At 41.6% G+C, this 25,336-nt stretch overlaps 1 protein-coding gene across 4 annotated transcripts in view; it reads right to left on the bottom strand.

The window, feature by feature from the left end:
- The window catches only part of RNGTT (RNA guanylyltransferase and 5'-phosphatase), a 249,562-nt gene extending 233,747 nt beyond the window's left edge, over nucleotides 1–15,815 (bottom strand). For 2 of the 4 annotated variants that reach the window (XM_061427844.1, XM_061427847.1), the window contains exons 1-2: nucleotides 15,536–15,812; nucleotides 2,745–2,854 (exon numbers count right to left, since the gene is read on the bottom strand). In XM_061427844.1, coding sequence (XP_061283828.1) covers nucleotides 2,745–2,854; nucleotides 15,536–15,599 — 174 coding nt within the window. In that variant the 5' untranslated portion in view covers nucleotides 15,600–15,812. Of the gene's footprint in view, nucleotides 1–2,744; nucleotides 2,855–15,535 lie in introns of all 4 variants that reach the window. The other 2 variants (XM_061427846.1, XM_061427845.1) reach the window with 2 other exon arrangements.
- Between the last annotated feature and the right edge of the window lie 9,521 nt (nucleotides 15,816–25,336).

Below are 25,336 nucleotides of genomic sequence, written 5' to 3'. Positions count from 1 at the left end.
AGTGGCAAACTAGAATTCAAATCCAGGAGAACTGGTTTCTAAGCCCAAGCTCTTTAAAATGCTCCACCTAGGAATATTTAATGCTCTACAAATGTTAACTATGACTTTCAAAAATGTATATTAATAATGAAGATAAAAATTAAAAGTTTATAAGCAAGCTAAAATAATAGATATAAAATGAAGACCCAAACTACACCAAAAACAGGGGTAAGTAACAGGTTATCAAAAACTAAGTGGCATGTTTACTATCCTGTAACAGGAAACTTGCATGTAATGGGCACCAGCATTTGCTGAATGTACTAACTGTTGTTCAGTCACTAAGTCATGTCCAACTCTTTGCAACCCCATGAACTGCAGCACGCCAGTCTTCCCTGTCCTTCACCATTTCTCAGAGCTTGCTCAAACTCATGTCCATTGAGTCTGTGATGCCATTCAACCATCTCATCCTCTGTCACCCCCTTCTCTTCTTGCCCTCTATCTTTCCCAGCATCAGGGTCTTTTCAAATGAGTCAGCTCTTCTCATTAGGTGGCCAAAGTATTGGAGCTTCACCTTCAGCATTAGTCCTTCCAATGAATATTAAGGATTGATTTTCTTTAGGATTCACTGGTTTCATCTCCTAGCAGCCCAAGGGACTCTCAAGAGTCTTCTCCAACACCATAGTTCAAAAGCATCAATTCTTTGGCGCTCAAGTCTTCTTTATGGTCCAACTCTCACATTCATACATGACTACTGGAAAAACCATAGCTTTAACTGTATGAACCTTTGGTGGCAAACTAATGTCTCTGCTTTTTAGTACACTGTCTAGGTTTTTCATAACTATTCTTCCAAGGAGCATTCAATAAAGACCACCACTTAAAAGAGTAACAATGGTAGGTGTTATGGGTTGCATTATGCCCCCTAAAAACATATTCAAGTCCTAACTCCCAGTACCTATGAATATAACCTTATTTGAAAGAAGGTTATAGGGTCTTTGCAAATATAATCAAGACAAGGGCATACAGGGGAATTCGCTGGCAATTCAGCAGTTAGGACTCCAAGCTTCCACTGCAGGTTCAATTCCTGGTCATGAAACTAAGATCCTGCAAGTCACATGGTGTGGCCAAAAAAATATTAATTAAATGAGGTCATACTGGATTAGGGTGTCCTTATAAGTGAAAAATTTGGACACTGACACACACAAGGAGGAGACAGAGACAGCTAAAGGAGCTGCAAGCCTAGGAATACTGAGGCCTGCTGGCCATCACTGGCAGCTAGGAGAAAAGAATGGAAGAGATTCTCCTCCAAGACTCCAGGAAAAGCCAACCTCTCCAGCATCTTGCTGTGGAACGTCTAGCCTCCAGAACTGTTAGAGGATAAGCGTCTGCTGTTTTAAGCCACCCAGTTTCTGGTAATTTGTCAAAGTAGCCCTGCTGTTGGTGTGTCAGCTGCTCAGTTGTGTCTGACTCTTTGCAATCCCATGTACTGCAGCCCATCAGGTTCCTCTGTCCATGGAATTTTCCAGGCAAGAATACTAGTGTTGCTTGCCATTCCCTTCTCCTGACCCAGGGAATCTTCCTGACCCAGGGATCGAACCCAGGTCTCCTAAATTGCAGGTACGTTCTTTACCATCTGAGCCACCAGGAAAGCCCCAGAAGCTAATATAATCAGTGTGATGTCAGAATAACATAAAAAATCACAACATTTTATTTAGAAAAATAGTTTGTCATTTTTCCGTAAAACTAACCACGTGCTCAACAATCTTAGTCTTGGGTATTTGTCCCAGAAAAATGAAAACTTAACATTCACATAAATACCTGTACATAAACTTTCACAGGAACTTGGTTCACAATACCCTACAACTGGAAACAACTCAAAGTGGCTAAACGGTTACTTAACCATTCAGTGGGAGGAGAATGGTTAAACTCTGGCACAGCTATACAACTGAATACTATTCAGCAATAAATACGAGCACAACTCTCATCGATTCATGCAAAAACCTGGAGGACCTCAGCAGCATCATGCTTAGTGAAAAAAAAGTGTATCCCAGGGGCTTCCCTAGTAGCTCAGTGGTAAAGAATCCACCTGCCAACACAGGAGACATGGATTCAACCCCACATGCTGCAAGCAACTAAGCCCGTGAGCAACAACTGACCTGTGCTCGAGCACCTAGCAACCGCAACTGCTGAAGCCCACACGCCTAGAGCCACAACAAGAGAAGCCACCGCAGTGAGGCCCACATTCCACAACAAACAGCAGCCTCCAGTCCCTGCAACTAGAGGAGGCTTGAGTGCAGCAAGGAAGACCCAGCACAGCCAAAAATAAATTGAAAACAAATTTTTTTTAAAGTGTTTCGTGAAAGGTCACAAACTGTTTCATTCCATTTATATAACATTCACAAAATGACAAAACTAGAGAGATAGAGACCAAGTCAGCAGGTCGAACTGCACAGAACTTTACACACATAAACACACTGAATGCACATACACACTGGTTAAAACTAACTTACAGGTCTACAGTCCAGTCAACAATACTGTACCAAGGTCAATTTCCTGCTTTTGATATTATACTACAACCACATAAGATGTCACCATTAGGAAAAACTGAGACAAGGGTTCATAGACTCTTTGTACAATTTTTGCAACTTGCTAATTATTATAATTAGTTAATTATTTCAAAGTAAAAAGTTTTATTTTAGAAAGCCACCTAAAAAACAAAAAAGGGATAAAGTATGTTAAATCAATATCAAAAATGTTTTGCTTCTTACCTTCAGACTCTTCAGATAATTTGAAAGCATACTAGGATGGAATCGATTTTCTTCAGCAACTTGACTGTCATATCTTGGTCCTAACATTGTTTTCAGAGGTAAGAATCTTCCTAAATAACATGAAGATAGGTTATAATTTTCATTAACGAAAATGTTCTGGATTAAAACTCTATAATTAGCAATTCTCAAAATCACCTTCTTACAATATTTTTAATGGAATTGTTCATAAAATACTCTCAACCTATACTATACTGTGGGCAGGAATCCCTTAGAAGAAATGGAGTAGTCATCATGGTCAACAGAAGAGTCCAAAATGCAGTACTTGGATGCAATCTCAAAAACGACAGAATGACATCTGTTCGTTTCCAAGGCAAACCATTCAATATCACGGTAATCCAAGCCTATGCCCCCATCAGTAACGCTGAAGAGGCTGAAGTTGAACAGTTCTGTGAAGACCTACAAGACCTTTTAGAACTAACACCCAAAAAAGATGTCCTTTCATTATAGGGGACTGGAATGCAAAAGTAGGAAGTCAAGAAACACATGGAGTAACAGGCAAATTTGGCCTTGGAGTACGGAATGAAGCGGGGCAAAGGCTAATAGAGTTTTGGGAAGAGAATGCACTGGTCATAGCAAACACCCTCTTCCAACAACATAAGAGAAGACTCTACACTTGGACATCACCAGATGGTCAACACCAAAATCAGACTGATTATATTCTTTGCAGCCAAAGATGGAGAAGCTCTATACAGTCAGCAAAAACAAGACCGGGAGCTAACTATGGCTCAGATCATGAGCTCCTTATTGCCAAATTCAGACTGAAATTGAAGAAAGTAGGGAAAACTACTACACCATTCAGGTATGACCTAAATCAAATCCCTTACGGTTATACAGTAGAAGTGAGAAATAGATTTAAGGGACTAGATCTGACAGACAGAGTGCCTGATGAACTATGAACTGAGGTTCGAGACATTGTACAGGAGACAGGGATCAAGACCATCCCCATGGAAAAGAAATGCAAAAAAGCAAAATGGCTGTCTGAGGACACCTTACAAATAACTGTGAAAAGAAGAGAAGTGAAAAGCAAAGGAGAAAAGGAAAGATACAAGTATCTGAATGCAGAGTTCCAAAGAATAGCAAGAAGAGATAAGAAAGCCTTCCACAGTGATCAGTGCAAAGAAATAGAGGAAAACAACAGAATGGGAAAGACTAGAGATCTCTTCAAGAAAATCAGAGATACCAAGGGAACATTTCATGCAAAGATGGGCTCAATAAAGGACAGAAATGGTATGGACCTAACAGAAGCAAAAGATATTAAGAAGAGGTGGCAAGAATACACAGAAGAAATGTACAAAAAAGAGCTTCACAACCCAGATAATCACGATGGTGTCATCACTCACCTAGAGCCAGATATCCTGGAATGTGAAGTCAAGTGGGCCTTAGAAAGTATCACTACAAACAAGCTAGTGGAGGTGATGGAATTCCAGTTGAGCTGTTTCAAATCCTGAAAGATGATGCTGTGAAAGTGCTGCACTCAATGTGCCAGCAAATTTGGAAAACTCAGCAGTGGCCACAGAACTGGAAAAGGTCAGTTTTCATTCCAATCCCAAAGAAAGGCAATGCCAAAGAATGCCCAAACTACTGCACAATTGCATTCATCTCACACGCTAGTAAAGTAATGCTCAAAATTCTCCAAGCCAGGCTTCAGCAATATGTAAACCATGAACTTCCTGATGTTCAAGCTGGTTTTAGAAAAGTCAGAGGAACCAGAGATCAAATTGCCAACATCCACTGGATCATCGAAAAAGCAAGAGAGTTCCAGAAAAACATCTATTTCTGCTTTATTAACTATGCCAAAGCCTTTGACTGTGTGGATCACAATAAACTGTGGAAAATTCTTAAGGAGATGGAAATATCAGACCACCTGACCTGCCTCTTGAGAAACCTATATGCAGGTCAGGAAGCAACAGTTAGAACTGGACATGGAACAACAGACTGGTTCCAAATAGGAAAAGGAGTATGTCAAGGCTGTATATTGTCACCCTGCTTATTTAACTTATATGCAGAGTACATCATGGGAAACCCTGGGCTGGAAGAAGCACAAGCTGGAATTTAGATTGCCAGGTGAAATATCAATAACCTCAGATATGCAGATGACACCACCCTTATGGCAGAAAGTGAAGAGTAACTAAAAAGCCTCTTGATGAAAGAGGAGAGTGAAAAAGCTGGCTTAAAGCTCAACATTCAGAAAACTAAGATCATGGCATCTGGTCCCATCACTTCATGGCAGATAGATGGGGAAACAGTGAAAACAGTGTCAGACTTTATTTGGGGGGCTCCAAAATCACCGCAGATGGTGACTGCAGCCATGAAATTAAAAGACGCTTACTTCTTGGAAGCAAAGTTAAGACCAACCTAGATAGCATATTCAAAAGCAGAGACATTACTTTGCCAACAAAGGTCCGTCTAGTCAACACTGTGGTTTTTCCAGTGGTCATGTATGGATGCAAGAGTTGGACTGTTAAGAAAGCTGAGCGCCAAAGAATTGATGCTTTTCAACTGTGGTTTTGGAGAAGACTCTTGAGAGTCCCTTGGACTGCAAGGAGATCCAACCAGTTCATCCTAAAGGAGATCAGTCCTGGGTGTTCATTGGAGGGACTGATGCTGAAGCTGAAACCCCAATATTTTGACCACCTCATGCGAAGAGTTGACTCATTGGAAAAGACCCTGATGCTGGGAGGGGTTAAGGGCAGGAGGAGAAGGGGACGCCAGAGGATGAGATGGCTGGATGGCATCACCGACTCGATGGACAAGAGTTTGAGTAAGCTCCGGGAGCTGGTGATGGACAGGGAGGCCTGGCGTGCTGCAATTCATGGGGTCGCAAAGAGTCGGACACAACTGAGCGACTGAACTGAACTGAACTGATACTATACTTTCAAAGGGCACTATACTGGAACTTTTAAGGACAACATATATTCTAGAAATCGACAATCAAATATAACAGCAAAAGAAATTACCAGTAAATGGAATGTCCAGAAAGATGTTCAGAAAGTTCTAACCCACTATATTACAAAGTTACTGCCTTAAAACCTTTAAAGATATAGTACTAGAAAACTGATAATGAAGTAAATTAAATCAATTCTTTGAAATTCCTATTAAGCTTTTTTAATATGAAACTGGAACTTCTGATGCCGAGCAGGGCCTTGTGGAGCTCCTGGGCATGGAGGCCTTTTTGTCTCCCATTCTTTAAAGGCAAGACTCAGAGCCTCCATGATCAAGATGGTGATCAGAGGAGGAGCAGCAAGGAAAGCACCTGAGGCAAGATTAAGGGGAACAGAAAGGCTCATCAAGATGAGGAGACCACCTAGCACCCTGCACACACCCTAATCCTGTCAGCAACCCCACCCTTTTGAAACTTGAAGCAATGAAGACTGTTACTGCCTTGATAATTACCACATACCCCTATCCCATCTCTTCATAGGAAATAGATGGGCAAACAGTGTCAGACTTTATCTTTTTGGGCTCCAAAATCACTGCAGATGGTGACTGCAGCCATGAAATTAAAAGACGCTTACTCCTTGGAAGGAAAGTTATGACCAACCTAGATAGCATATCCAAAAGCAGAGACATTACTTTGCCAACAAAGGTCCGTCTAGTCAAGGCTATGGTTTTTCCAGTGGTCATGTGTGGATGTGAGAGTTGGACTGTGAAGAAAGCTGAGCGCCAAAAAATTGATGTTTTTGAACTGTGGTGTTGGAGAAGACTCTTAAGAGTCCCTTGGACTGCAAGGAGATCCAACCAGTCCATTCTCACCCAGGGAGGTCAGTCCTGGGTGTTCTTTGGAAGGAATGATGCTAAAGCTGAAACTCCAGTACTTTGGCCACCTCATGCGAAGAGCTGACTCATTGAAAAAGACTCTGATGCTGGGAGGGATTGGGGGCAGGAGGAAAAGGGGATGACAATGAGAATGAGATGACTCGATGGACCTGAGTTTGAGTGAACTCCAGGAGATGGTGATGCACAGGGAGGCCTGGCGTGCTATGATTCATGGGGTCGCAGAGAGTCGGACATGACTGAGCGACTGAACTGAACTGAACTGAACCTGTCTGACTGTTAAATCTAACCTTTCCCTATTCAGGGAAGGGGGACACAGTTTTTTAGGTGCTAGCCTACTAAGTTCCCCATTTGCCTGGCAAAATAGTAACGCCACTCTTTCCTTCTCCTCCATAACTCTGTCTCCATATTTCTGTTTGGCACTGGTGCACAGACAGCCAAGATTTTGGCAACACTTTCTCCATTTTTCAGACCTTATCCTAAATCCCAGAAGAAGAAATCAGGATGAGAAGCATACTAACCAAAATCACTCACCAAACAACTATCAGTGATTCTAATTTCAGCAAAACTAACCTTTTGGCCTTTTTTTTCCCTGAATCACCGTGTAAACATAGGGGAAGTTATAAAATCAATTTTTAAATCATCTATTTTAGCTGATTTATATTATAAAATCACTAATTATAAACATCTACCTAAAATCATATCTAAGAGAAGTCTTAACATGTATCCATAGACTTTAGCCAAAACAAATAAAAAGATCATTTTTTTTTCTATTTTTATTTTCCACAAAGAGTTGGATATGACTTAGCAACTGAACATTTTCTACAAAACAACTCAAGATCAACAGTAACCTCCATGTTGCTAAGTCCAATGGTCAACTCTCAGTTCTCAAAAACTGATCATTTTTTAACTCAGAGGGAGTTCCTGAATCTCTTTCTTCACAAGGCTTCCAGGACACTACATCCTCCCATTTCTCCCCTCTGTCCTCTCCTTCTCAGTCTCCTTTACTAGCGCCTCCTTATCGCCCTGGCCCCTCTATGTTTTGTCCCAGGGCTCAGTCTTTGTACCTCCTTTCTTTCTACACTCTCTGCCTTGGTGTCTCATTCGGTCTCACAGGTTTAAAAGCCATCAAGGGACTAATGACTCACAAACATGTAACTCTGTGCCAAATGTCTCCCTTAACTCTAGAATCAAATATCAAATCACTGACCCGACTTACTAGTCTCTGCTGCTGCTGCTAAGTCGCTTCAGTTGTGTCCGACTCTGTGCGACCCCATAGATGGCAGCCCACCAGGCTCCCCGTCCCTGGGATTCTCCAGGCAAGAACACTGGAGTGGGTTGCCATTTCTTTCTCCAATGCGATGTCTAACAGATGTCTCAGACTTGGTATCCAAATCTGAGCTCTCAATTTTCAAACTCCTCTTAAGGTCCTCCCCATCTCAGCAAATGTAACACCCTTTTTTTCTTTAACAGTTTAGGCCAAAAGCTGTGGCATTATCCTTGATCCATCTCTTTCTTACACACCCCACATCCAACCATCAGCAAATCCTATCAGATCTGTCTTCAAAATACATCCAGAATCTGACCACTTCTACCATCTCACCTAGATTATTATACTTCATCTAGTTTATTTACTAGATATTTATTAAGTGCCTATTATGTAACAGGCATTATTCTAGATGCATGGAATATATTAGTGAAAAGAACTTAAAAAAAAAAAAAAACAGATAAAAATCCCTGCCCTCATGAAGCGTAATTTCTATTGAGTAAACCACAAACAAGAAACATAATAAATAATAATAAGGTATGTTAGAAGTTTCATCCCACTAAACCTGTCTTTTCATTGTCATCTCAGAGATCTCATCCTATTTGCTCTACGTACCCTTAACCTCTGTGCTTGTCCCTTACTGCTCAGCCACACTCTCCTGACAAAAACCCAGACCAAGATAAACCCAACCATCTGATTTCTTTGGGCCTACCCCTGTGCAGCTCAACTCCTAGAGAAAATCTCAGATGGGTGACAATATAAATTATAACCACCAATTTCGAAGGCAATCTTCTGTTTCACATCTTTTTCTCATTTTTAAAATATACTAAGCTCCTCTAACCCCTTTTTCAACTGATGGCTCCATGTTATACATTACTGAAAAGAAAAGGCAAAAAGAAGCAACTTCTTATGTTTAACACATACCAGACACCATTTAAAACACTTTATATAGATTTATTAATTTACTCCTAACATCTGATGGACAGCGAGGCCTGGCGTGCTGCAGTCCATGGGGTTGCAAAGAGTCGGACACGACTGAGAGACTGAACTGAACTAAACATAAACATACATACTGTTATTATCCCCATTTTACAGATGAGGAAATCAAGACAAGAGAGATTAAATAACTTGGAAACTGTCACACTTCTAGTAAATGAGAGAATAGTGATTCAAACCTAGGTGATCTGGACATGGAGTCCACAAATATAACTGCTATTCAACAGCACCTCTCCACCACTGGGCGGAAACTTGCCTCACTTTTATAGTTATAAACCTTTCTGTCCATTTTCTCTTTCATTTTCTTGAGTCCATTTTCTCTTTCATCCTCTGTCTTTCCTCCCATTAACGGCAAATCCCTTCCCTCTGCTCTGGATTCCTTTCCATTTTGCCTTCAAAAAGACATCAACCTTTCCTCCCTTCCGCGTGGTTACCAACTTTTCTAATATCTTACGTCTTAGCAGTATCTCATACATCTGACTCTTCCTTCCTTCCTGAAAAATTCTCTTGGCTTCCATAACACTAGACTCATTTAGTTTGAGGAGTTGCTTGTCAGAGAAACTAGCATAACTTATCCTGACTAACCAAATACCATGCTTTTAAAAACTGTCTTTATGCTAATGATCCTTAAATGTACATCTACAACTCGAACTTGTTTGAATTCCAAACCATATATCCAGCTGTGTACTCAACATCTCTACCTGTGCAGTCAGGATCTTAACAACCTGCCTTCCACTCCCTCCCCCAACAAGCCCTAACGGTACCAATCATCCAACTGCATAAGGACTAAGTTTTTACTTTCTTCCTCTCATTCTAAATCCAACAATCCAAGTCTTGTCTATCTTCCCTCTTTGTTGTTGTTGTCGTTTAGTGGCAGGTCGTGCCCCATTCTTCTGTGATCCCATGGATTGGGATCTTCCAAGTAAGAATACCGGGGTGGGCCACCATCTTCTTTCTCCAGGGGATCTTCCCAACTCAGGGATCAAACCCTCATCTCCTGCATTGCAGGTACATTCTTTTACTGCTGAGCAACTGGGGAAGTTCATCTTCCCCTTTAATTTTCTCCAATCGGCCTGTGCACACTCAGTTGCTTCCGTCATGTCCAACTCTTTGCAACCCTATGGACCGTAGCCCACCTTTGTCCCTGGGATTCTCCAGGCAAGAATACTGGAGTGGGTTGGCATGACTCCTTCAAGGGATCTTCCCAACCCAGGGATTGAACCCACATCTCCTGCACTACAGGCATATTCTTTGCTGCTAAGCCACCAAGGAAGCCAACTACTCCAACTCTACTTCTAAACCATCACCATTCTTTCACCCAGACTGCCATGAAAGTTCCTAAATAGTCTCCTCACTCTCATTCTTGTCTCTTTCATAAAACACAGAGCAATCAAAGTGAGCTTCTTTAAACTGCAGTCAAATCATCTCACCCCAGTGCTTAAGAAATGGCAATGGTTTGCCAGTGCACTTTGAAAGTATATAAATATTAAAATCCCTTATTACACCCTAAAGCCTTTAGGACTTGGCTCAAACACTCCATCCTCATATCCATGCTGCTGCTGCTGCTGCTGCTGCTGCTGCTAAGTCACTTCAGTCGTGTCCGACTCTGTGTGACCCTGTAGACGGCAGCCCACCAGGCTCCCCCGTCCCTGGGATTCTCCAGGCAAGAACACTGGAGTGGGTTGCCATTTCCTTCTCCAATGCATGAAAGTGAAAAGTGAAAGTGAAGTCACTCAGTCGTGTCCGACTCTTGGAGACCCCATGGACTGCAGCCCACCAGGCTCCTCCATCCATGGGATTTTCCAGGCAAAAGTACTGGAGTGGGGTGCCATTGCCTTCACCCCTCATATCCATATCCTCACTTTAAGGCTGATATCTCTCCATCATCATTCTATCCTAACAGAAAGCTTTAAAATAAAAACAAAACAACAACAACAACAAAAAAACCCCAACAATATATCTAGCATACTTTTTTTTGGGTTAGCCTGTGCAACTTGTGGGATCTTCGTTCCCCTGACTAGGGATCAAAACCCAGCCCTCGGCAGTCAGAGGAGGACCACCAGAGAATTCCATCTAGCAAACTTCTTGGAGAAGGCAATGGCACCCCACTCCAGTACTCTTGCCTGGAAAATCCATGGACAGAGGAGCCTGGTAGGCTGCAGTCCATGGGGTCTCGAAGAGTCGGACATGACTGAGCGACTTCCCTTTCACTTTTCACTTTCATGCATTGGAGAAGGAAATGGCAACCCACTCCAGTGTTCTTGCCTGGAGAATCCCAGGGACGGAGGAGCCTGGTGGGCTGCCGTCTATGGGGTCACACAGGGTCAGACATGACTGAAGTGACTTAGCAGCAGCAGCAGCAGCAGCAAACTTCTACTTATTCAAGATAACTCACACACACTTCCTCTGGGAAGTCTTCCCTGAACCCTTTCTTCTTCCCTAACCTCAAACAAAGAATTGGGTTTATCCTCTAGTATCTCATACGGAGAAGGCAATGGCACTCCACTCCAGTACTCTTGCCTGGAAAATCCCATGGGCGGAGGAGCCTGGTAGGCTGCAGTCCATGGAGTCGCTAAGAGTCGGACATGATTGAGCAACTTCCCTTTCACTTTTCACTTTCATACATTGGAGAAGGAAATGGCAACCCACTCCAGTGTTCTTGCCTGGAGATTCAGAGGGACGGGGGAGCCTGGTGGGCTGCTGTCTATGGGATCGCACAGGGTCGGACACAACTAAAGTGACTTAGCAGCAGTATCTCATAATATTCTATAATAGAGTCATTACTGTACTTGTTATAACAGAACTTTGTTTAAAAATGATGATTTACTACTTCCAAGAAACTGTATGCTTTTAAGTTGAGGGACTATATCTTAATCATCTCCCAAGTCCCAAAAACTAGCACAAAGTATACACAAATATTTGCTAAGTAAAATGACTTCAAAGTCACCAATATTCTCATAAAGCTATCATATTTATAGTCCCACAGTTAGTTCCCAGGAAGTTCTTTACACATAGTATATATAAACTGTTATGTTGAATAATCTGCCTTTAAGAAATGAGAAGCTAGTTTTATTCAAAGTGTTCACCTAAAATCCATCACTCAAAAGGAGAAAAAAAAGAATTCTTCAGAAGTTCCTTCAGAAAAGCCTCAGAAGGAGAAAGGGCCTATCTCCAAGAGCTCTCTCACTGAAGTCTGGTTTAAGTAGAAAAAGGAACTTCAGTGGGGAACAAATTGTTTTTATAATTAGTGCCATCTTCTTTCTGATTCAGAAAAATTATGAACTTGCATAGTACTAATAAGAGATGGACAAGGAAGCCTGGCGTGCTACAGTCCATGGGGTCGCTAAGAGTCAGACATAACTGAGCAACTGAACTGAACAAGGCATCCTAACGTTTACAATGAGAAAATTTAGCCATCATATTTTCCTAAATGTGCAAAATATCAAAGAAATTATACAATAAGCATGGATTCTTTTTCTAATGAGAAAAAAGAGGAAGAAAAGAGGAGGCAAAAATTGGGAATATGAATGATTGCTTATTTTTCTCTAAAGCTTGCAATAATATAGCTAGCATTTCTTGTTCTACTACTATAAAACACTGCCAACCCTGCATTATCTAAAATACACAATGTGTCATGAACGCTTCTAGGACACAGAATTTTAAGGTAAATTCAGAGAGATTTAAGAATTTTATGTTGTATTCCCTTTACTTTTTAACAAGGGTCACAAGCCAAAGCAGACCTGATTACCAGTAAAGATCCAGTTGGTTGCCAGGAGGCCTGGGGTTCTGTCCAGGGCCCACAGCTGCTCAGATGAGGTGAGTTTAGTGACTCAGTGAGCACAATAACTAAAAGTCTAGCTTTTGGGGGTTAAAATACTCCAATACAATAAAAAGGAAAACTTTTTTATTCCTGACCCTTCATTTCCAGGAGAGGGAAAAAGAAAAGAAAAGCACACAACTCTTATTTCTTAGAGTGATAAAGCTGTCTGGGGCTTGCACTTCACTGGCTGCTGTCCACCCCCAGTCAGTACATACATGTGTCCCTTTATCTACCAAGAAGTCAGTATCCTGATATTTGTCATTGCCATGAGCAGACTACATTAAAATTCTGACTTTTAAGCTGTTTTTCTAATTCCAAATAAAAAATAATTCTCTTTTGACAAGATCTTCTTTATGATTTTGTTTTCCTCACAAATAAATGTAGCTGGTAACTCTAATAATAAAGCATCCAGAAACATGTGCCAAGTTAAAAAAGAAGTCAGACATCTAAGTTCAGAGGTTTCTTCATAACTCTATAGCGGGGGAAAATGTAAAAAAAAAAAAAAGATTCAATACTAAGTTAGAGATAACAAAGGAAAAAAGTCAAAATGTCTGAAGAGTAAGACCTATAAAGAAAAGTGTAAAGAACTGTAATCAACTCATCTAAAGAAGGTACAATGACTATCAACTACAAGTGAAAATGCCTATAAAAATGGTTAGAACATAAAGAAAATTATTTCATTTTTGTTAAGGAAAACCATTTCCTCACCCTAAGACTTATTTAGATTATCTTTCAATAAGACTTTTATCCATCATTTATATGGTTTTACTGACTGAAGATTTAACATAAAATGTGAAGAAAAGCTGACAAACCAGAAGAATCAGAAAACATGAATTAAAAAATGACTACAGAATCTTCTCTTCCAACCATTTAAAATAACTAGGCAGACATACTAAAGATGTGTATATAATTAATAAGCATGCATAGTTCACTACAAAATCCTTTAATTTTGTTTCAAAACATCTTCTAGAAAAAGCATTAGGTTGATGTTAGTTAAACTTTAAAATTTTAATTCTTCAAAAGAAACAACAAAAGAGAATGAAAAGGCAAGCCACAAACTGGAGAAAAGACTTTGAAAAGTATATGAAGTTCCAATACTTTGGCCATCTGATGCAAGGAGCCAACTCACTGGAAAAGACCCTGATGCTGGGAAAGACTGAGGGCAAGAGGAGAAGGGATAACAGAGGATAAGATGGTTGGATAGCATCACCGACTCATTGGATGTGAGTTTGAGCAAACTCCAGGAGATTGAGAAGGACAGGGAAACCTGGCGTGCTGCAGTTCAAGGGGTTGCTAAGAGTTGGACATGACTTGGCAATTGAACAACAAAAAAAAGATTTGTATTTACAACATATAAAGAACAATAACAACTCAAAAATAAAACCACCCAATTTTAAAAATCAGCAAAGGAACTTCCCTGGTGACCCAGTGGCTAAGACTCTGAGTTCCCAATGCAGGGGTCCTAGGTTGGATCCCTGGCTAGGGAACTAGATCCTACATTCTGCAAACTAAGAGTTTCCACATGCCCCATCTTAAGATCTCCAGTGCCGCACAAAGATCATAGATCCCAAGTGCTGCAACTAAGACCCTGCACAGTCAAATAAATAAAAATAAATATTTTTTAAATCAGCAAAAGATTTGGACATTTCGTAAAAGAAGATATTTCCAAGAAGCACATGAAAAGATGCTCAACATCAAACCACAATAAGACAGTACTAAGCCCCTACTGGGGCTTCCCTGAGAGCTCAGTTGGTAAAGAACAGGTAATATTAAAAAGACTGATCAAATCAAGTGTTAGGATATGGAGCAAAGAAAAATCCTCATACTGATAGTCAGGAATGCAAAATGTTATGACTTTGAAAAGAGTTTGGCAGTTTTTTGAAATGTTAAACGTACACCTACTGTATGATCCATCCCTCTCCTAAAGATTTACACAGGGGAAAAGAAAACATATGCCCATACAAAGAACTGCACATTAATGTTCATAGTAAGTTAGTATGCAACAGCCAAAAACTGAAAACCCAAAGGACCATCAACGAATGAATGAATAAACAAATCTAATTTAAACCGGTGTAGCTGTAACAATAGACTATTACTTGGCAGTAATAAGGGATGAGTTAATGATACACACAAGCACACGTATAAATCTCAAAATAATAATGCTGAGTGAAAGATGCCAGAGATCGTCCCCAAAAGAGAGTATGTTTCCATTTATTTTAAAAATTATACAAAATGCAAACTAAATCTATAGTGACAGAGAGCAGATCACCGGTTGCCTGCAGAGGGAGGGATTATCAAGAGCTGGAGGAAACCTGAAGAGGTGATGATTATGTTTATTATCTGTGTTTCATAGGGGGTGTGCGGAAGTCAAAATTTACCCAACGGTACACTTTTAAATTTAAAGTCTGTTGGGTCAAACTCAGAGATGAAAAAGTCCTCAAAAGTCATTCTTTAAAAAAAAAAAAAAAGATTTTAAAAAACTAAGCAAAACAAAAACCTCCAGTCTCGGTGTGGATCAATTTCACCGCTGGGAACTGCCCTTCCTCTTCTTAAGCCTTCCTTCATCTCAAGACCGACAGACACCCTTCCGAGAACCCTGAAAGGTTTACAAAACTCTTGACTAAGCTTCAAAGTACTGCCCCTTGAGTTCTTGCGTCCTCAGTTCCTGCCACACAGAAACCTCCTATCTACCTTCCTGTTCGCAACATTTAGCCTTAACAAGTGCCCCTATTCCCTCCAGTCCAGATTCCCAAACAAGCTTCATCGGACCGAGCATATCTCGGTCCTGAAACACCACTACCGAAAGCTGCACGCCCTCAGCCCACTCTCGGACCCGCCCGTGCGCGGGGACTCGAACACCCCGGTCCCGGTTACCTGCCACCGGCTGGCCGCGCCGCGGACAGTTTAGCCACCGCGGCGGGATCTTGTTGTGAGCCATGTCTTGGGGCCGCGCACAGCCGCCCCTCCACCAACGCTCGGCCTAGCCGCCGCCTCCTCGCGGTCCGCTCTGAACCACAGGTCTGAGGTACCCGAATCCCGGACGGCGTCCGAACCCTAGCCGCTCGGACGCGGGTAATGTCAGCGGCAGCGCGCCACTTCCATTCAGGCTCAACTCTAGGCGAGCCCACAATGCACCGCCACTTCCGCCCCCAAAGGCCCCACCCACTTCTTTCCGAGGTCAGAGGTGAAAAAGAGACGCCGGCGGAGGGATGGGAAGGAGTTAAGGCCAAGGCGAGTGGAAGGGGCGGGTCTTCCCTCGCCGCGCCCCGCCCAAATCTCGGACAGCTCTGTGGGCGACTTTGCACATGCTCGGCTGCTATAGTGGGAGAAGGCAATGGCACCCCACTCTGGTACTCTTGCCTGGAAAATCCCATGGACAGAGGAGCCTGGTAGGCTGCAGTCCATGGGGTCGCTAAGAGTCAGACACGGCCGAGCGACTTCACTTTCACTTTTCACTTTCATGCATTGGAGAAGGAAATGGCAACCCACTCCAGTGTTCTTGCCTGGAGAATCCCAGGGACGGGGGAGCCTGGTGGGCTGCTCTCTATGGGGTCGCACAGTGTCGGACACGACTGAAGCGACTTAGCAGCAGCAGTAGCAGCAGCAGCAGCTGCTGCCATAGTACGGGATACCGCAGAACTACCGTTCTTTACATTTCTGTCTCGACAGCCGATGGAAACCCTGGAGAATGAAAGGAAACCAAGCCTCTTTCCAAGCGTAGAGTAGTCCGCAGATTTCGTTAAGGCATCTGTTTTACTGACGAAAGGGGCTTTCCCGCCGCCGTCATACCCCAAGAGCCTGATCGCCCTTTTTTCGGCCAAGTTTGGCGTCCTGGCAGGATCTGGGTTTGACTGGGAATTTGAAAAGTTCTTCCTGACTTGGATTAGCGGAACAAGCTTTAGAGAAACTCTAAGGGCGAGAGATTGGAGCACCAGAAATGAAGGATTTCTCTTTGGGGGTGTGCTTCTAGGGATCCATGAAGCATCTGAAATTAACCCCAAAATGGGTTTTATGAGTTTTGTTTCTACATTTCTGGAGCAGTTTTATAGTGTATTTGGGAGTCTCAAAGTTACCAACTAATGTGTGTAATTGGCAAAGGCAGGAATTGCTCAGTGGAGTACCGCTACGCGGCAGTGTTCTCAATTTGGTTTACCAAATGGTCTTTCCTTCCAGTTAAGCCCGTGAGATTGGAAGCATCTTCCAATTCCAGGCGATTGGAAGTTCATTTTATAAACTGTGTCCTGTAATAAGACTTTCTATAGCTACTAGACTAATTTAGTTAAAGTATGAAATATAAAGCTGGATGCTGGCAAGTTAATTATAGTGTTAATAGGCTGGTTTTAAATGTTAGTGCTGTATTTGAACTGCAAGAGAATGCGGTTTGGGGCAGGGCAGGGAATGCGTGTTAAAGCAGTGGTCTCCAACCTTTTTGACCAATTTCATGAGAGACAGTTTTTCCACGAACCAGGCTAGGGAGAGGGGGTGGGTTTCAAGATGATTCAAGTGCATTTCATTCATTGTGCACTTTTATTTCTATTATTATGACACCAATTCCACGTTAGATCATCAGGCATTAGATCCTGGAGGTTGGGGATCTGATGTTAAAGTGCTGGTGAGAAACTTGTGGGACTGCTCAGCTCCCAAATGCCTGGACCATCTCAATATGATCAGAATTCTCCCCAGAAATGGAAAGGGGCTCTCTCTGTTTGAGAGAGCCTGAATTAGTTGGCACTCCTGGTCTGTCTGGCTGTTATATCTGTTGAGACCTTTTAGTGAAAGTAACACTCCTCTGCTAACAGGAAAAGATAAGACTCAGTTGCCTTACAAACCAGCCAATTACAATTACAATCTGGGCAATTACAATCTGCCCAGATAATGGCCAATTCTAGTGTCTGCTGGCAGAGTGGAGTTGGAGCAAAGAGGAGGTCAAGACATGTTAATGAGAATGTGTTTGTGGTTCCAGAAAGCCAGGGAGGACTCACGTTGGTCACTCTGTGGGCATCTGTTTTTCCTCTTGGAGAACGGCAGAGAGGTGAGAGTAGGGGTAAATAAGATTGAATTTTCCCTGTTGACAAAAAGGAAAAAGACTTTCCCCTTTCCTAGAACATTTTCTTCCAAAAACTTTTATTTGTAAATCCTGCCCCATCACTTTGATACCTATATATAAGTCTTTTGAACAGCTCAGTAAGCCTCTTGACTGCTTTAAAACCCAAGAACTTTTCTCAGGGTCTGGAGAGCCATCTCTTTGTAAACAGGAAGAAAGATGGCATCCCCCTGTCTCCTTGTCACCACGGGAATTTAACCTAAAGAAAGCAGAAACATTACTTTACCAACAAAGGTCCCTACAGTCAAAGCTATACTTTTTCCAGTAGTCCTGTATGGATATGAGAGCTGAACCATAAAGAAAGCTGAACACCAAAAAATTGATGCGTTTGAACTGTGGTGTTGGAGAAGACTCTTGAAAGTGCCTTGGACTGCAAGGAGATCCAACCAGTCAATCCTAAAGGAAATCAATCCTAAATATTCATTGGAAGGACTGATGCTGAAGCTGAAACTCCAATACTTTGGCCATCTGATGAGAAGAGCTGACTCATTGAAAAAGACCCTGATGCTGGGGAAGATTGAAGGCAAGAGCAGAAGGGGACAACAGAGGATGAGATGGTTGGATGCCATCACGGACTCAATGGACATTGAGTTTGAGCAGGCTCCAGGAGTTGGTGAAGGACAGGGAAGCCTGGCATGCTGTAGTCCGTGGGGTTGCAAAGAGTCAGACATGACTGAGTGACTGAACAACAATAACAACAACACCTGGTTCCAAGCTGTAAGTTGCAAAGATAGAACTCATGTCTGTTATGTCTTCTGCATTGGTAAGTGGGTTCTTTACCACTAGCACCACCTGGGAAGCCCTCTCTATGTGTGGCTATGTCCAAATTTCCAGTCCATCCATTGAATTCCGACCCACCCTAATCCTGTGTAAACTCATCAAGATTCCATCTGCAAAAACCTATTTCCAAATAAAGCCACACTCAAAAGTACAAGGTTAGAAATTAAAGATATCTTTTGGGACAATTCAATCCATAACACCCACCATGACTTCTGGAGGCACGTCCAGACTTGTAGAAACATAAGCCCTTCCAGGAATCCCAGGAATTTGGCAGCAGCAGCAAATCAACTATACTTCAGTTTTCTAAAAAAATTATTCAGTTGTCTAGAGCGTAAAGCCTCATTGTCTATTTATGATTAGTTGTCCTTCGTGTTTTTATTTCCTGCTGTTGCTGCTACTAAATCACTTCAGTCGTGTCCAACTCTGTGCGACCCCATAGACGGAAGCCCACCAGGCTCCCCTGTCCCTGGGATTCTCCAGGCAAAAACACTGGAGTGGATTGCCATTTCCTTCTCCAATGCATGAAAGTGAAAAGTGAAAGTGAAGTCGCTCAGTTGTGTCCGACTCTTCGCAACCCCATGGACTGCAGCCCACCAGGGTCCTCCACCTATGGAACTTTCCAGGCAAGAGTACTGGAGTGGGGCACCATCACCTTCTCCTAACCTGGGCGTATTTACAGGGTTTGACTTTGGTTTACTTCTGTAGGCCCTCTTGGCATGAGAGATACACATCAGTCGAATGGCCTCCTTAATTGTTTAATTGTAAAACTGTTTAATTAGTTTAACAACATCAATTCCCCAACAAAGTCTCAACATGAAATGACTCTAGTTCCAGGGTTGCGAATATATGCCCAACTCTGAACAAGTCACAAACCTGCATGCAAGGATACCACATCTATTTTGTATAAATCAACTCAATCCTGATTCTGAATTCCATTCTGTTATTAATAGAGGAAAAATAATGTTCCCTCTACTTTTCTTGGCTGAGACCTCCTGTCATAAAAGACAAGAGAGAAACAAACAGAAGATTATTAACATGGACATCTCACATATGGATGTGAGATACCCAGGGAAGCTGAGAGAGCCAGCACCATACTAACATCTTGAGCCAAAGATGAAAGAATGATGTTGAGGGAAATGGAGAGACTGTGGTGACCCAAGGACGAAAGAGCAGATAAAACCAAGGAGGATCTTGGAATGCAGGAGCAGAAAAACCAGATCGTCCTTCCCTCACCCATGTTGTAACTATTAATGGAACAGTATAACCTGTCTCCCCTCCTACCCCATAGGGAGAAAGTATTTGCCCTACTCTTGCCCACCCAGTATACATGCCTCATCCAATCAGCAAATGACCCGCAAGACCTCTATCCCACTTCTTGTACCCTGGGTATTAAAGTGTACTAAGGACCCCTGTTTAACATCGGTTCTCCCTTGAGCTGGCCCACTGTTCTAATAATATCTCCCATTCTAATAAACTTTATTTCCCTCTCATTTTGTCTCATGTCTGGAAATTCTTTTCCAACCTGCACCCAGACCACGACACTTTTGATGGCCGGTACAGGGGCTTGGGGTCTCTTCCCCACCTCCTTGCTTCTCCTTTCTCATAGGGACCCTCTGCAAACAGGCAAGTGCTGTGGAAGCAACAAAGGAACTCTGGCCAGGGTTACCCTCTGGTGTGTTCCGAAGGCCCCACTGCTTACTGCACCCCAGTAGCTGCCGCCCAAACGGGTGAGGCTCTCTCCTTTGTCTTCTTTCCAACTGAGGCCTAGGCCAAGAAATACTCAAAATGGAAACCATCATCCCCTGGCCACCGCCTCCCCGATAGGATTATAAGGTGAATTCCTCAGCCTTCTTCCCTGTCACTTTCACTTCTTTCCCTTTTTGGTCCAGACTGATTGACAAGAGCATAGGAGATGCCTCCGAGCCATAACCTCCCCGCCGACCGCAAAAAAAAAAGGCCTCTGAATGGTACAGCAGCTTTTGCCAAAAGCAGGGAAAGGACTCAGAATTTCCTTCCTCCTTATCTCCTGCCCCCCTCTGTCTCTCTCCATCAGATTTCTTAGATGACCTATATTCGACCTTTCATAGCCACATGATTTCTAGGAAAGGATTCTGAGGTTCCATTTGGTCCAGGTCTTTCTCCTATATTTGAAAGCCTGAAGGATCAAAAACTCTCCTCTATGCTTCAAAACCAATTCTTTTTGCATGTGCAATTAAAAACAACTAGCTTGTTAAAAAACCTGCCTAAGGAAAAGCTTGAAGTTAACCCTTTCTATGACTCTGAAATACACAGCTCACGTTGCCTGAGACCTCAGCCTTGGGCAAATTAGAACTTAAAAAAAAAGTGGGGAGGAGTCAAAGAGACATTTTAATTATCAGGTGGAAAACTATGAGATCTCTGCCTGTCTGTCTGGATTTATGTATGTCTTGGTGTGTGTCTTTTGGGTTTTTTTTTAATATTGCTGAAGTTGTAAATGAGTTCTAACTTAATTAGCCTAAACAAAAGGAAGCCCTTACAAATCAGACAATTCTAAATACAAGAGAAATTAACCTAAATGAATTTCAGATTCATGTGAACTGGGGAATATTCAATATTAAATATCTAATATTAATGTTTGTTTGCTAATCTAATTAGACATGTCTAATATAGACATGTCTAAGCACCGTTAACATTAAGCATATTTTCATTGTGCTGGGTTTATTATAAGTTAAATATTGTTATATTGTTATATCTGTTACAAGTTTGTCAGCAAGGAAAGTACCTGGAGTGAATGAAGAAACTTCAAAAAAAATGTAAATGAAATATGAGCTTTTGGACAAACTCCATTAAGAATAATTATACTTTAGAAATGTCTATCTAAAACAGTCTCTCTAGATTTTGGTAATCTGAATTTCTAGGGTAGTGCTAAACTAAGTGATAGACGTTTATTGAATAGCTAGGTCTTCTCCAAGTAAAATAAGATTCTGAAACATTCACTACTTAATACTAACTCCCTCTTACACAGAAACTAAAGAGACTTTGGACTACTAATGAATAATGTTTGATGCCATCCTGCGATGGTCTCTATAAGAAAGCAAATGTTTTTTTTTAGAAATCGTCACTGGTGTTTATGCTCACCAATCTATAGAATGCTAATACAACAGTCGTTCTTGGCTGCTTAAGGAAAGTAAAGTGTGTTTTCAGTAAAGATGGTATGAGAAATGAAATTACATTTTATGAAGGGAAAAGGAAGTAGGTTTGAGGAAGTAGGTTTGACTTACAGGTGGCTGTTTCAGGATGGGAGAACAAAGTAATGGGTACAGAAAGTGATAAGAAGGTTTTATGGAAAGTAGACTCCAAGGGAAGAGTTTTGTGTATAAATATATGTTTTCTTAAGATGTTGAACTGCCTTTGATAATGGATTTTAAGTTTCTTTACCTTTGAAGTAATCTGTTCTATGTTTACCTTTGAAATCTTTTGTTAACTTTGGCTAAGTGAGTAACTATTGTTTCATAGTGACTTATATGATCCTATCTGACTGAGTGTTACAAACCCTTTTGATATTTATTGAAAACACTAAATCATTTGACTTCTAGCTAACTTTGGGATGCTTCAGAGGGCCCCTGAAACATGCCAAAAAGAGCCATTAAACTACCTGAGTTCATTTGCATGTTAAATTACTTGGGAAGTATTGTTAGAGGATTTAAACAAATATTTAAAGATTCAGATTTAAATTGTATGGTTGATGTTACTTATATAGATAGCCTAGACATTATGTGAAATTCATGAAAATCTGAAATGTCCTGATATGTAAAATGTTGTCAGTTATAATTAGTTATCATGTTAAAGTGTTACAAGTGACAGCAATGATCAGGCTACCTTGTCAATTGCAATTTAATTAGATTTTAAACTTGCCTTCTATGGTTTCACTCTCATGCCTTTAAAAAAAATACTGCTAGTTCTTCAAGATTTATGGAAAAGACTTTTCTAAGATTAACTGATGAACAAACTTTGTTTGTTTGTTATCTGTAAACTGGTACCAGGCTGAAATTTAGTCTACTCTCTGTATTAAGAGAATAAAGTTTTCTTAGAATGAAGCTTTCAATAACAGATTATGAATTTCTTTGCCTTTAAGTGATTTATATTTGTTTTTAAGATATTTTGTTACTTTGGTAAAGTAAGTAAGCATTATTTAAGATTATGGTACACGTAGACAAAGCTCATTCTGCTTCTACAAAAAATAAGCCTTCACAATTAGACTTTTGCTATCCTGATGTCCTTAAAACATGGCAACATTCTACTCCTAAATCGGAGATTTAAAAATGGGTGAACAATATCTGTAAATCAAAGAGTCAGGGCCATGGAAAATCCAAGACGGCCGCTTGGCTTTTTCCCAGCTCCCTAAAAAACCTCATTTTTATTTGATGGGTTAAAGCCTTCCCAGGCTACAAGGGTTAATGTCCTCATAATGAAAAAAATCATGTTTCATTGAATATTAAGCTTTGTTAATTGTTAAACTAAGTTTCTAGTTTTGTTAATTAAGGTCTAGTGTTTACTAAGACTCACTCCTGAGACAGTTCCTTGTTATGCTATATTGCTAAAAGGTTTAATTAAGTTATTAAAAAAGACACTCTAAGTTTGTTTCTAAAGCTTATCTCAGTAACCAGTCTTAAGATAAAGATCAGACACTCCCTGATGTACAAACAGGAGATTAACATCAAGCTATAGTCATTTAACAAATGAAGTCAGGTGACCTGGGGTATACTGGGCTATACCTAATGAAAGTTCTTGACTTAGATTCTTGCTTGTGATCTTACTAATAACTGCTAGCTATACTATTTTCTATGTCACTTGTTTCAGAAGACTTTTTACGTTACCAGGTGTGTAACTGAGCCTGTGATAAAATGCTGAGATGCAGTTCCAAATGAGATCAATGATTATAACGAAGTAACTCTAGATATGGGAAGAGGCAACAAGAGGGACAGGTATGATCCAGAGACTTTTGCGACTCACAAGCCCTGGTCTAGTAACAGCACACTGAGTGGCCTGTCAATGGAATCTTCGGTAGGCCTGGGACACAGTGGCCATGAAATGCCCCAAAGCGTGGTCGAATATGGGTCTATAAAAGGACCCTGCTGACTGGAACGTGGCGCTTGCCAGCTGCCTCTATAAGGATTACTTCGTGACCACTGGAAGCTTCTGACCTTCAACATCCCCTGAAAGGAATTCAGGGTGGAGATGAGAAATAAGGCACTCTGTGCTCTGGAAAAATCCCACAAGAACCGGCCTTCAGATAGTCAGATGTTTTCAGGTAAAGATTTTATGAGCCCGAATTCTTGCCTCTTCTCATACCTAAAGAAACACTAAGGTCGCAAACCAATTTCTGGGCCTGGTTCTCCTGGCTAGCCCCTGAGAACTTTTCTACTTCTATTAATCTTTGGGCCATGTACCTTTAGCTTTCTTGTAAAGTTTGTTTCTTCTAGAATGCAACAATTCTCCAAGTGGTAGTATGACAAGAATATTCTCTGACCAACAAACACCTAGACAATGCTGAAACAATTTACCTTATCATTCCATGGACTCTCATCTCCCTCCGAAAATGCACCCTGACAGAGAGCAGGCAAAGGGAACCCAGAGCCCCACGATGCCCCTGTACAGCCTGAAGAAGCCAGAGTGGTCATCACCCCTTTTCCTTTGAGACTGGGTTCCCAAATGCCTGAAAAGGGAAATAGGTAGGTAGTTAGACATGAGCAAGGTATCAAAAGGGGCCAAAGAATTGGCCCTAAAATTAACGAGAGGGAGGAATGTGGTGATCCCAGGATGAAAGAGCAGATGAAACCAAGGAGGGTCTTGGAATGCAGGAACAGAAAAACCAGACCTTCTTGTCTTTCCCTCCCCGGTGTTGTAACTATTAGTGGAACAGTATAACCTGTCACCCCTCCTACCCCATAGGGAGAAGGTATTTGCTCCACTCTTCCCCCACCCAGTATGCATGCCTCATCCAATCAGCAAATGACTCACAATACCCACTATCCCACCCTGGGTATAAAAGTGGACTAAGGACCCTTGTTCAACATTGGTTCTCCCTTGAGCTGGCCACTAACACCGTCTCCCATTCTAATAAATTTTATTTCCCTCTCATTCTGTCTCATGTCTGGAAATTCTTTTCCAACCTGCACCTGGACCAAACCAGAGGCCAGTTTTGGGCGATTACCAGGAAAAAACACAGTAAAAGGTAAGGTTTGTTATGGAGATTTAAGTCTCTGCCTTAAAAATGTCTCTTTGGCAGGTTACTTCAAGCTAAAAACAATGAAGGCCTGAAGGCCTCAAGAAGAAACTTGGACCTTCCCCCTAACTGCCTAAAAAAGAATTTAGATATAAGACCTGTTCCCAAATACAGCTATCTCTAGAGATATCTGCAAAGACTGTGGGTTACATGTGCAGGGAAAACTCTCTAGAGATCAGGTCCACTCTGAATCCTGTTGTTTCTCCAAGGTCCAGGCAAGCATTTATTTACCAAATATTTGCTTTCTCTTTTTTTTTTCACCTCCATGTCAATTGTCTTTCTCCCTTCTGAAGTCCCAAACCACTACCCCAAACATCTCTTGTCTTTAACTGAAGATGGTATTGTTGTTGTTATTGTTGTTCTGTCCCTAAGTCACGTCTGACTCTTCGAGACCCCATGGACTGCAGCTCGCCAGGCTTCCTTCATCTTCATCTTCCTTCATCTCCCAGAGCTTGCTCAAACTCATGTCCATTGAGTCCGTGATGCCATCCAGCCATCTCTTCCTCTGTCATCCCCTTCTCCCCCT

The sequence above is a fragment of the Bos javanicus genome, chromosome 9 (assembly GCF_032452875.1).
Source record: "Bos javanicus breed banteng chromosome 9, ARS-OSU_banteng_1.0, whole genome shotgun sequence".
Classification (NCBI taxonomy): Eukaryota; Metazoa; Chordata; class Mammalia; order Artiodactyla; family Bovidae; genus Bos; species Bos javanicus.
Note: the sequence above shows the minus strand (reverse complement) of the source record. Positions and strands in the feature narration are given on the sequence as shown.